Raw genomic sequence first — 13,627 nt, 5'->3', positions numbered from 1 at the left:
GAGCACTCCTCCAGCACGTCACACTGGTGAAGGTAACACTAGCTGAAGAACCACATGGCCTAGATTCTGCTTTGCCGCTAAACAAGCCCTGTGATTTTGAAAAAAATAGCCTATCTGGACCATAGTTATCTTCCTCTGAGTAACGAGAGTGTTGGATAAGATGCCCTCTAAGGAACCTAAGATATCTAAAATGCACAGTTCTAAACAGTGCAGCTCAGCAGATGCGGGTTGATCTGGGCCACGAACTGTGCCGGGTACCAGAGACAGGAGCACGAATAGATCACAGGCCCCTCAGGGTGTTTACAGCACGTCAGGAGGTAAACAGCTACAATCTGGGCAACAAATAGGACTTTAAAAAGTGAGCAGCAGGTCAGAGGAGCAAAGGGGTAAGGGTGCTGTATCAGTCAGTCTTCACTGACGTTGGAGAGGATCAGGAGAGACTTCGTGGGGGAGATAATGTTGGAGTGAAGATCCGAAAGAGAAGATTGTGATCTGTGGGGGGGAAGAGGAGAGCTGGTGAAAGCCGGGTGTGCCAGAACGCGTGGAGAAACGCGTCAGCAGTCACAGGGCGGCTTGTGCTTCCGGAACGTGGAGTTTGAGGGCGGAGGATGAACCCTTCCTTAAGAGCCGTTGAATCCGCTCCAGCGAACGTGAGAGGTAACAGCAGAGAAATTGGCAGGAATTAGAGGAGAAAAACGTTAAGGAGGTTGTTTTTTAAACTGGCAGTAATGAAGTGACACTGGAAGATGGCTGCTGTGAGAATGCCAGGATCCACCCCGTTTATGCGGCTGCAGTGTGGAGACGTCTCAGCGCGGTGGCAGCGATCCAGACTGCGTTTACCAGTGTGGGTGGAGAAGAGGGCGCAGCTTCATTAGGTCCTGAGCAAGTTCCGTCAGCAGACTGGGTGATGGACCTGGAGGAGACTGGGGGAGGGACTTGATTCTGGCTTGTACAGTTGGGTGGAGAGCGTGATATTGAGATTGAGACTATAGAGGAGCTGAGTTTGGGGAGGAACTTAATTTAATTGGGTTATTTTATTTATTTATTTATTTATTTATTTTTTTAATTGGGTTATTTTAAATTTGAAGTGCTGGTGGGATATCTGTTTGGAGCACGGGTGGGGCTACAGATGCTGACATGGAAGCAGTTAGTATGAATGGTAGAGGTAGCCACTGGAACAGTTGTCTACAATACGAAAAGGCTAGGAGCAGAACCCTGCAGGACACATGTTTAAGGGACAGGGCAGGTGAGAGGAGGAGGAACTTGCAAGGGAAATAAACAACAAAAAATACAGGAAGACCATGGAAATGAGGTGCGGTGGAGTTAAGGTAAAAGTTGTTTCAAGAAGGACAGAGTAGTCAGTAGTGTCAAATGCCACATGAAAGTAAGATTGAGCCTCCACAGGGTTTAGCCACATGGAGGTGCTTAGTGGTCTTGATTGAGAACAGATTCAGCAGATTTCAGTGGGCTTTTAAGTATGGGAGCCAAAGTACAGTCATTGACAAGTGAACAGGAAACAAAGATAGCTCTCTGATGAACCTTATCTGTGACGGAGGAGGAGGAAAGAGGGCAGTAATAGAGAGGTATAGAGTGGAGGAGAGAGGCGTTTTATGGCTTACGATGAGAGACTCAAGGAAGTTAAATGCTGATGGAAACGTGACAGTAGAAAGAAAGGAAGGGAGGTGGGAGGAGAGGATGTCTGTGATGGAGCGGGATCCTGGCGGGTGGCAGGAAGTTCAGCCCACTCGCATAGGAGAGCCTCGGGAGGCGACACCTCTTCCACTGTGTGGAAGCAAGGGCGGCGAGGTTTTTCTGCGTTGATGGCAGGAAGTTGGGGGACCTCACTTCTGATGGCTTTTGTCTTCTTGGGAAAGTAACAGGCGAGGTTGTCTCAAGAGTGAGTGGCATAGGAGGCCTGAAAAGATGTGAAATAAATACTGTCGAGAATGTCTGTTACCACAGAAGGGTTGCAGGTGTCAAGGGGCAGGCTGAAATTGGGAACTGATGAATTTCTAGTGAAACTTACCTGCTCAGTTTGTGGTTTTTTCCCGCCTCTCCCTCTTCACGAGCTCAGCAGCCGGAGCACAGGCAAGTACAGGTAGGTGGCTGAGTGGAGCCAGGCTTAGGGTTTTGCCGAGTGTCTCACGGCAAGACGGTGAGTCTGGGGAGTTGGGGGTGACAGCTGGTGAAGCAGGGTCCAGGCTGGACTGCGAGAAGGACGAGGTGGAGGCGTGGAGTGGATAGGGAGGAAGCTGTGGGGTCCCAGGATTAGGTCTCTCAAGGGGTTTGAGGAGATTTAGGAGTGAGACGTTTGCACGTGACGTCTCAGGACTGGGAGGTGGGCTGCGGCGAGTCCCGCAGGGTACCGTGGGGGCGGGGAGCTGAGGCGGCACGGAGGGAACGCTGCGGAACGCGGCTGCTGAGTGCTGTGTCTGCACGGGTGCCTGCGTTACCACTCGCTTTGTCTCTCCCTTTTCAGTTTCCTTGGAATTTTACTTTAAAAAGAGCTCTAATTATTAGGGGGTGGTGTACTTTAAATCTGCTTGAATGATTAATGAAATTTGTGGAAAAGATTGGGTATGTTCAGACATCTCTTTGTTTTAACGTTGCAGGTTAAACACATTGCCACACAACTTCCTGATTGTTTCTAATGATTGTATAGGAGTTAAATGTGGTGTAGCTATTTATATGGAATAAATATTCTAAAAAGAAAGCAAAGAGGAGAAAGTCCATCACATTCATGACTGAAGTTGATTCTGGAGAGGAGAGAATCTCTCCTTTATCTAAAATGTTCTGTTTCTTTTATATGATACTTAAAACGTTTATGTGATGGGAAAAAATGACCGTTTAAACATTTGTTCTTTCTGTGTGGTAGATACACAGAGGTTTATTATCTTATTCCTTGTACGCTCTGTGCTGGGAGGAGCTGCTCCAGGACAAGGAGAAGGGCAACAGCAGGCCCTGCTAACAGAGCCTCCTGGACGGTCTTAGCACACATCGAGGGTGACGTGGACTAAGTGCTGACAGTTGGAATACTCTTTAGGGAGCGTTCACGTGTCCGTTATCTTACTGATCCCCACAGCATCCCTGTAGGTAGAGTTTAAGGTCAGGAAATTTGGGCATAAATAAATTGGACATGATTATTAAGCGGTCGAGAAAGGCCTGGAACCCAGATCTGTCTGCTGGCAGAGCTCTTCCTCACTGTGTTACCGTGGTTCCTAACGTAACTGGGCGCACGTTCAGTAAACCCGCGTTCTCGTCTGTGAAGCCACCAGCTGATGCTTCACAGAGGTGACTGCAGGGATTTCTGTAATCCATAAATGTGTGCGTTCCTGAAAACGTGCCAGTGGTGTGAACGTCTCCATGCACTGATTTTCACACTGATTTCCCATGTGTGTGGGTTTCTTACCTTCCACATCAGATGCACTCCTAAAGTTGTGTGCTCACAGTTACTTTTTCACATGTACAAAGAAATGACTTTGAGAAGCCATTTTTGTTCAAGTGGTCACGCTCTGAACGGAACTCCTCGTTAAGTATTCCAGCACCCTGGAATTTGGGAGGAAGGCCTGTGCCCGGGAGCATTCAGTTGAATCGGGAGAGCCTGTGCGTCCCCCTCCCTGTGCCTTGAAGCGTCTCCCTTCCGCACAGGAACAGGAGGGCGGAGCCCTTGAGCTGGGAAGCAGTGGGGTCCCCAGGGGCCCTCATATAGCACCCTAGCTCACGCTGGGGCATCCCACACACGCGCCTGTTTTTAAAGGCATCATAAAAGTCATTTACTCTGACCAAAACACAGTTAAGTTAGAATTTAATTATGGAAAGATATTTAAAAATCCCCATGTGTTTAGAAACGCAGGGGGAAAATCCCAAATAACTTAAGATTCAAAGAGCTGAGTGACACTAAAACAACACATACAAAATTTGTGGGATGGAATGTAAGTGTTTTTGGTGAAATATCCTTCTTTTCTCAATCAAGTTTTGTGAATTGCGAGGGCCACAAGCTCTGCGCAGTTCCATCTCTTGTATGTTATGATAGATCTTACTCTTTGCTCCACCCCCAAACAAAACTACTGAGCGTAGAGAACGTATGCCCTGACTTACAGGTTCCACGCCAGCAAATTCAACATGAAATGAGGGCGGCTTGTATTGGCTGGGATTTCTTAGAGTAAATCTGACCATTTTAATAATTTTTTTACTACAGGGTGTGAAGTTACCCCAGACGTGAACATTTCAGGCCAAAAATTTAACATTAAACTCCTCATTCCAGTTGCAGAGGGCATGAATGAGATCTGGCTTCGCTGTGACAATGTAAGTTTTCTGATCAAAAGTAAACCGCGATTTTCTTTGTCTCCTTAGTGAGTTGAGCATTCATTCTTACATTTTACACTCAAAGGACCCATCATGTGATAGATTTCAAACCGCAGTATTTCTCTTCACCAGGAAAAGCAGTACGCGCACTGGATGGCGGCCTGCAGGTTGGCCTCCAAAGGCAAGACCATGGCGGACAGCTCTTATAACTTAGAAGTTCAGAATATTCTTTCCTTTCTGAAGATGCAGCATTTAAATCCAGACCCTCAGTTAATACCGGAGCAGATCACAACCGACATAAATCCCGAGTGCTTGGTGTCTCCTCGCTACCTAAAAAAGTACAAGAGCAAGCAGGTACTCGATTCGTTCCACTTCATCTACTCTTTTCTGATTTGTTTTACAATTTTATGCATATACTTTAGTTTCCCCTCTTAAACACAACTTTTTAGTCTTAATTGATAGTCTTCATTTCATATCAGGTGGTTAAAATATAAAATAATAAATAGCTTTCAGTCTGGTTTAAAATTGGTCGTTTAAGAGAAGCCTTGTCATTTACAGGACAGATAACGGGGGTGGGAGCACACTGATCCTAACCAGCCCCAGGAAGTCTCTGCCCACAGGATGGTCTTTCAGGGAATTGAATGCGGTCTTACTGCTTTCCGTCCCGTGATTCATGCAGCTGTATTCCTCACATAAAGTGAGTCTGGTATAAAGCACAGCCAGCTTTTTCCAACCAAATCTGATGATTCTTCTTGCTGTCGAAGTTTTCAGCTTTGGAAGTAAACTTTACAAGGGTAGATATAGTCCATGTTTAACACTGTGTTTTCTTAACATGAACAGTCAAACCCTAAGCCAGAGTTGCATCCCGTGACAAAGTTTGGTAAATTTTCATTGAAATTTGCTGCTTTTGTTCCCTCTGTTTAGAATTCCTTTCCTGGAAATTAATACCATAAAAGGATTGCTGTTTAGGAAAAGGGTTCTGCGGCGCCACATGAAAGGTTCCTTGCCAGGGGAGTTTCACTTGGGACAGCCCCCAGTGTTCTCTACACCCAGCATCATGCCCTACAAGGAAAAGGCTCCCGTTTAGGAGGGGGGCGAGGAAGAACTTGGAAATAAATATGTTTATCTAGTTTCATTTTCATCTTTGTTAAGGAGTAATTTTAAAACATGACTGGAAAAGCCCAATGATCTACCCAGAGCACTTACTAATTCTTAACTTCTGATACAGTGTTTTATCATATGGATCTGAAATCACTTACCTAGACATGTTCAGAAGTTTTAATCACGAAGTATTTGTCTTTAAGTGGCAGAGGTTGTGTAAGCTACATGGAAGTGGTTTATCCCACAGTCATATGATGTGGGAGTAGCGGGGGTGGAGATGCTGCCCTGGGGAGCTCTGTGGAATGTAGATTGTAAGTTAAAAAGGGAAAGTGAATCGAATACTAATTTCATATTTTTATTCCTAGTTAATTCATTTAAAAGTTATTTATAAAGAGACTTGTTTCTAAAAATGATTCATTTGCCTTCACAGTCAATGAATAGTTTCACATCTTAGCAATCTTATCATTTCATTATCAGGTATTAGGGGAAAAAAATCTTAAAGTATAATTGTGAAGATTGCCAAATGTTGGTTTAGCTGTCGGACAGGTATTGAATTGCTTTCTCAGAAGCCTTTAAAATGATAGAAAAATACCTTTTTAAAGCAAAAACTATCACTGAGTCCTTGAATAGATGTCAGCTGAAAATTCTCTTGAGGACAAAGACTGTGTGGCTGTCTTTCACGGGCAGGATGGCAGGATATGTGTGGGCCATGTCTGCCGCATTGGCATCTTATCAAATGCACACTCTCTGTGAATTCTCCTTTCCCTCACTAGACTTGGAGGTTGAGTCCGAGGGCTGCCCTGACACCTAGTAAGTGCTGACAAGCAGGAGTGTCGTTGCTGCTGTGTATCAGGTGCTGCACTAGTCGCTGGACAGAGTGCTCAGGAATTTTGTTAAACTGTGCCGTCCAGGGGCGCCCAGGAGTCACGCAGGCCTGAGAAGTGCCGGCCGTGGGGTCGGCCGGCCCCACCAGGGCACGGAGTCTTTGGCCCATCAGTACAGTCTTTGTTCTGGTTGATCTGCTTTAATTCCCCAAAACTATATTAAATTTGCTGTGGATATTTCTTACATAAATGTGAAACTGGATTTTAACATTTTAAAGGAAAGAATTGTTCTACGTCTTATCCTTGTTAATCCAAATTGAAATGGACTAATATGTTTATAGCCACCACTCCTAGTGTAGTGTATGGCATATTTTTATTTTCCCTTCCAGGAAAAAGGATGCAAAAAACAGATGGTAATTGAGGGGTTTGCTTTTCTTGTGTAAATAAAGAAACAGTATGGTCACTGCACTTATGTTATGCCTTCAACTTATTTCTGAAAAGCGGTGCATGGATCATATTATCTGACTCAATATGAGACAACATTAAAGCCTTTTGAATATTAATGTTTATTTTGCTACTAAAATAATTAGCTTTACCCTAACCAGTAAGAACTGGTACATGAGGGGGAAAGGGTTATCTACTCTTGTTATTTTCTCCCTACGAATTTCTACCCTTCATTTTAGTAACACTTAACAATCTAAAATGACATGGAGTGTTTCTCAGTATTCTAAATGGAAAGTAATTGCTGCCTTCTCATTTTCATTTTCATGCTTGCATTTACTTTGCTTGGTTTCCACCTAAAGTAATTTTTTGCATGGTTTTTGGCTGGAATTTTGGTTTGCAGGTTACCGCAACTTTTTCTTTGCTTCATTGCCATTTTTTCTGATTGCCTTTTTTTTTTCTCTCTGCTTCCTTTCTCTGTCCCTTGCATTGCCATCTACAGCCAGGCTATGTAAGAGATTTGGTAAGTTCTCCGCATTTACAAGGAAAGAAAAAGAAAAGAAACGATTAAAAATATTTAAAGCCCTAGCTACAGTCTCCCTTCATGGATTAATTTCCTTCTGCTCTTTGAGGGAGTAGTCATCCCAGAGGGAGTATAATTTAAATAAAAGGTTAACCTTTCTAATGATTCCTTTAGAAAAATTTTAAAATTATTACAGTGATTTCAAGTACTTTAAAGCTGCTAATATATGTTCCTGCTAGAAACTTAGGTGCCAGTTACGCATTCGGATCCCATATCTTGGTGCTGAATTTAAAACCCATCATGTATATGAGGATTAGAACATGTAGTTTTATCATGCGGTATCGTATATATGTGCACTGGAATATGACTCATGAATGGTAGTTAAGTGCTCCTAACATACCTACTGTGTCTTGACATATGGAAACTAAAATTAAGAAAAAATATATATTGAGGTTTATTTTAGAAAGTCATTCTGTTACTACAATTCCCAAGTGTAGCTTCAGATATTTTCCAGTTCCAGCTCTTGCAATACGTAATTTTGGAGTGGGGCACATAATTCAATGTTTTCGTCTTTTTTTGTCTTGACTCTACCATGAAAGAATAATGCCTAATGATAAAGATGGTGTTTAATCATGCGTAGATAACAGCAAGAATCTTGGAGGCCCATCAGAATGTAGCTCAGATGAGTCTGATTGAAGCCAAGATGAGATTTATTCAAGCATGGCAGTCGTTACCAGAATTCGGCATCACACACTTTATTGCAAGGTCAGTAGTTCTACCAAGCACCTATGTGTAAATCTTAATCTGTGCCTTTTCATTTAATCTACTTCATATAATTAGAAATTAAACATTTAAAGCTACCTCCTGAGACCCATTCACCTATTACACAGTAAAATTTAAACGTTAGAATGTATTTTCTGTACTTATAATTGTTTCATCAAAAATATAAAATGACTGCATTTCTGTTTTCACTCGTGCAAGAATAGCACTTTTTTTAGAATTAAAACACACGTATGTTGAAGAAGAACAGACCGTCGTATCCCCCTCCCACCCCCAACATGTTTTAAAACATTTATTTATGTTTTTCATGCTGTAGATTCCAAGGAGGCAAAAAAGAAGAACTTATTGGGATTGCATACAACAGACTGATTAGGATGGACGCCGGCACAGGAGATGCAATTAAAACCTGGCGCTTCAGTAACATGAAGCAGTGGAATGTAAACTGGGAAATAAAAATGGTGAGCTGTGACGCCGCTGCTCGAACACGTTTATAGCCCATCTGCCGAGAAGGAATGAGTGAAGGAGGAAAAGGCCTAGACATGCTGAAGATTATGTGTACCATTACCTATTAAAGTATAAAACATGGTTATTCTATTCATTTCCTGCCTAAACGCGCCTCTTTCCTAACTAGCCCAGATATTAAATGCTAAGAACATAATATAATATTGCCTGATCTTTAAGGTCGTCTTTCTGTAATGGATAAATCCTTTCCACTCACAAATAGCAACTCGTCTTTACGGAATGCCTCCTCTGTGCCAGGCATGATCCTAGAGGTTTTATGTCTGTACCATGTTTCTAAACATCCCCTCAGCCCTGGGAGGTCGGAGGATTATCCCCCGTTACAAATGAGGACACTAAGGTTTAGAGGACTGAGGGCCGTCACTGTCCGTGACCACACACTTAGTAACAGAATCCAGATTCAGACGGCGATACTAAGGGCTCTGAAGCCTGGCACATCATGCTACCCCTGGCCTTGGCGTACACGACTAGCATTTAAAACAAACGGAATGTTCAACTAGTAGGTCATTTGTTTTAGGGTCACTGGGTTTGTTGTATCGATTTCAGTTACTTCACAGAATTGTGTATTTCTGACATACTCAAACATGAAACCTAAAGGTTAAATAGCTAAAGCAGATATTAAACACAGGAAGTAGGTTTTCTCCCAGGACTTGAAGAGAGAGTCTCCCTAATTGAATCACCAGAGACCATTTGGGAACTTAATGACCTAAGCCCCCTTGCATTCAGTCCTCCTTTCCAGAACAAGAAAACGCAGAAAGAGGGGGGGAGGGGCTCGTAAACGTTGCTCATGCTCTTGGACTTGAAGGCATTGTTAGTTTAGGATGAAAAACATATCTGAGGACAGCGAGTGTTTTGTGATAAGGACAGACCTTAAGCACAGCAGCTTCTCTTGGACCGACCGTCTGGCGTTTTGCAGGGACTGACCGTCCTCTGTCTTTGTTCCAGGTCACTGTGGAGTTCGCAGATGAAGTACGGTTGTCCTTCATTTGTGCGGAAGTGGACTGCAAGGTGGTGCACGAGTTCATCGGTGGCTACATATTTCTCTCAACACGCGCGAAAGACCAGAACGAGAGCTTAGATGAGGAGATGTTCTACAAACTCACCAGTGGTTGGGTGTGAACAGAAATGCTGTGTGCTGAAACTCCATGGCCATAACAGTTATTTAACTTTAAAAGCTGTTGTTTGCTATATGCTGCTTCATAAAGTAAGCTTGAAATTTATTTTATCATGAAACTTTTTTGCCTTACCAGACCAGTTACTCTGTGCACTAACAAGCACGACTATTAATCCACTGTCATGATACAGTACACGGACTTGAACGTGGCACACGTTCCCTAGGGCCATGAGTTGAAAACTGAAGTAGTGGGCAAGTCAGGAACAAGACATCACTGATTCCGGCCAAAGTGTGTGTAAGAAGCTCAAGCCATCTGCTTTAACGCTATCCAGGGCTTAAACTATATGAAGTCTATTTATCATGTTTAATGCATGTGTTTTAATATGTGTTTAATTTGACCTCTTATCTTTCAAATATCCTACTTCTGGTAGCCATATGTCACCCGTCCGTGTCCCTCCCTACCGCCAATAAATCGGGCCTGCAAAAGGTGCCTGATATTTAATAATGTCCTTGTTTGATCTTGAAGGAAAATGCTGTTAGTCGTTATGCCTGGTTTGTTTTTGTCCTTGAATAAGCCTGTATGTATATTGTCTTGTGTTTTTATTTTTACACCATATTGTATTACAACACTTTTAGTATTCACCAGCATATTCACTGTCTGCCTAAAATATGCAACTTTTGCATTACAATATGAAGTAAAGGTCAATGAAGTATGCATTTTGTGTAACTAATGTACAAACACAAATTTTATAAAATTGTACAGTTTTTTTAAAAACTACTCACTACTAGCAAATGGCTTAGATGTAGCATCTTTGCATCAATTAAATGCTCTTTAAAATATAATTAATGTGCAGTTTTAATATCTGCTAAATTAAGGTGACTTCATTATAGTCACGATTTGCCACAGTGTCCTTAACCAGAGTGAAGCCTGGACTGGCTGTGTTCTCGTCTGTTGCGCTGTTACAATCTGCATTGGTGCTAGTCAGAAAATTCCTAGCTCACATAGCCCAAGAGGGGGCCAGGGAGGGCTGGATGACCAGTGTTGTTCAATAATCCATGGTTTAAAGACTGTGTAAATGCATTTTATTTTAAATAAAGGCAAAATCTTTTATTTAATGTTTCTTTTGTACTTTTGTTTCTTCTGTTTACGTGGCATTAACTGTGTAGAAGTGAACTTCCGCCTTTTGGAAACGCTCTACCTGCAGCTTGGGAGAACCGCTCGCTTAGTGTGCTGGAGTGTCCCCAGACAGACAGACTTACTCTCTAAGGTGGAGTCTTCCACTTAAATTGAAACCCTCCCTTTTTCTATTTCAGAAGGAGCCGTAAACTGTTTTATATGTTAGAAATATAGCTGTAAACAGAAATATGACAGGTGAACCTCACTGTTGACTTGGGCGGAACTAAACAGCAGAATGACTCAGCTCAAGAAAACACATCTCTTATGAATGTTACTGCTATCACATCATCATTCAGGCTCAAAATTTCAGTCCCGGGCTTTCTCCTTTGCCGTCCGCTGAGTTCCCACCTGTGTCACGTTCTCCAGGGCTTTCCTTTGTATTCTAAGGCCAGGTCAAAACAGGTCTCGCTTGAAAATTTAAGAGCTCCTTCCCGTTTAAAAAAAAAATACGTGTTCCCTTTCCGCACGTACAGACCACCAGGTGGTACAGCCACCTGCTAAAAAGCCCTGAACTATCCCCACGGCACAGCCGAGTCCTTGGTGGTCCCTCGGGGAGCGCAGCCCCTGGGCTGACGTCCCTGCCTCTGGTTGCCCTGCTGCCCTCCCGGTGATCTCGAGATGCATTCAGCCACAGCACACAGCACCAGGCTGTATTTCAGCTCTACTAACGCCTGGCCGCTTTCAGCATAGAAGCTGAAAGTCCCCAGTCAAGTGCTCAGAGGTCTTCTGCGGCCTGTTTCCCAGCTCACACTTCCTCATCCTCATCTCCCAGCAGTCTTCGTGCTCCACGCAAACTGGGCCGCTGCAGACACACTTTGCACTCGCCCATCTCCACGTCACTCCCCAAGCCTTCTCCTAGTCTCCACCTGTCCCAGTCTTAGCTTTCTAGCATCTCAGAGATTTTAGAAAGAGCGCGAGTGTTCCTTTTTCCGTGAATACTTTCCTTGTAGCCAAAAATTTTCTGTTACTTCTGTTACAACTGCCACTGAATTTGGGCCTTTTTGGAACTTAGGAGCAAACAACCATCCTGATATCAGGACTGAGTATATCCTGTTGCCTCTAGGAAGTTATTACTTCCTTGGGGACTGGATGCGAGCCTAGGATCAGTTAGCATGTGTTTATTGAATATAGTCTTGGAAATCAAGGAATTATTACAACTTAGAATTTTTCAGCCTCAGCATAGTTTAATACAAAGAAACAAACGTTTTTTGGCACACCAGCCATGCACTGAGGCATGCTAAGTGCTTTCACATACATTATCTCTTCTAATGGTTCATGCAATTCAACCTCATTTTATAGATGACGCTCAGAGAGGCCAAGTGACCTGTTTGAAGCCACACAGCTATAACACCTGACAAGTGCCAAGGCAGAGCTAGACGTGGAACCCTGGTTTCCATCTCCTTATCCAGTGGTATTAAAAACAAAGACTTTGAGATTGCCATATATACACTAATAAAAAAACCAAATTGCACACTAAATATATGCAGTTTATTGTATGTCCATTGTATCTCAATAAAAATTCTTTTAAAAAAGCCTTCATAAATCCTAGGGACCCTATTGGTGGTGGTCTCTACAGAGATGGTAACAGTTGGTGAAAAGAACACTGGCTGGGCCTCCAGAAACTTAGTTTCTGGTTTCTGCTCAGTGACTCAGCTTCAAGTGGACATGAAGGCTCAGGGGACAGGAGACGAAGCTCCCTTCCAACTCTCTCTTACATCAGCAGGTGAGAGACCCGCTGGAAGCCCCTGATGTAGTTAATCAGTAATCTTAACTTGGTACAAATTATTTTTACACAACCTTGAACTTCAAAAGTTAGGGATCTAGAGACATGAACTTCTTTCCCAGCATTACTGAGGTATAACTGATAAAACTGTACGATATTTAAAGTGCACACTGTGCTCACTTGATGTAGGTACACACTACGAAAGGATTCCCACCACCTAGCTAAGTAGCACATCACCTCCAGAGACATGAACTCTGCAAAAGGAAAGCCACTTGCAGTTCTTGACCTGCTCTTACACAAGCCAGGAAGCAACAGTATAGCAGACAGTGTGTATTTCATTTTGTAGTCCATAGTTTTGTTCTTTTTTATGTTAAAAGTCTTATTAATGTGCTTTGAATTAGTTATCAGTGATGTCGTAGGATCAGAGCAGCCTGGGTTCCTGACCTTAAATTTATCTGGGAAAAACCACACAGAGTTAAATAAAATGCTTAAGTACCCAACACCGTACTGACATTGAATGCAGTAGTTTCCTAGTAAAATGTTAGGTTTTTTTAAAACTCAAAATTTTTTTGATTCTCTGGAATGCATCCTTATCCTATAGCCTTCATAATTATTTCTACCCCCTATAGTTAAGTTTGAAGGGCTGCTGCTGTCTTTAGACCATCAATCAGGACATGGTAACATCTTCACCACTTTGATAATTCAGAAAATAGGAACGGGGCTTTCTGAAATCCATTCCTTTGTGACAGCATCATCACTGATACATCCTGAATGTCTCTCCACACGTGACCCTGCACAGCTGCCGTCTATCCTCTGCTTTATTCTAAAGATGCAGACGCTGATTCCAAAAACTCCTGCCACCCCCACCCCCCAAAACTGTTTTTGTGGCTACTGTAGCCATTTGCTCTTTTTGTGGCTATATAGTTGCAAAGAAAGGCAGGGGTGAGCTGCCTTGCTATCTAGGTGTAGACCTAACAGACGGACAATAATAGTTGATCCAATTCTTATTCTGCTGAAAAAGTTCCTGTCATCTCTGCACAGTACTATCCAGGAAGAAGTTGTTTACTGAACGCTCTGTGCTCTTCAACAAATTAACTGTATCTTTATCTGTTTGAACTGC

The 13,627-nt window shown here is 42.9% G+C and overlaps 1 protein-coding gene across 3 annotated transcripts in view; it reads left to right on the top strand.

Moving 5' to 3' along the window:
* Positions 1 to 10,723, top strand: part of FERMT2 (FERM domain containing kindlin 2) — a 77,528-nt gene extending 66,805 nt beyond the window's left edge. For 2 of the 3 annotated variants that reach the window (XM_057723944.1, XM_057723942.1), the window contains 5 exons: positions 4,199 to 4,305; positions 4,438 to 4,659; positions 7,835 to 7,959; positions 8,291 to 8,432; positions 9,439 to 10,723. In XM_057723944.1, coding sequence (XP_057579927.1) covers positions 4,199 to 4,305; positions 4,438 to 4,659; positions 7,835 to 7,959; positions 8,291 to 8,432; positions 9,439 to 9,612 — 770 coding nt within the window. In that variant the 3' untranslated portion in view covers positions 9,613 to 10,723. Of the gene's footprint in view, positions 1 to 4,198; positions 4,306 to 4,437; positions 4,660 to 6,619; positions 6,644 to 7,173; positions 7,195 to 7,834; positions 7,960 to 8,290; positions 8,433 to 9,438 lie in introns of all 3 variants that reach the window. The other variant, XM_057723943.1, reaches the window with a different exon arrangement.
* Positions 10,724 to 13,627: the final 2,904 nt, after the last annotated feature.

Source organism: Hippopotamus amphibius, chromosome 2 (assembly GCF_030028045.1).
Source record: "Hippopotamus amphibius kiboko isolate mHipAmp2 chromosome 2, mHipAmp2.hap2, whole genome shotgun sequence".
NCBI lineage: Eukaryota > Metazoa > Chordata > Mammalia > Artiodactyla > Hippopotamidae > Hippopotamus > Hippopotamus amphibius.
This window is presented reverse-complemented; position numbering and strand designations above follow the sequence as displayed.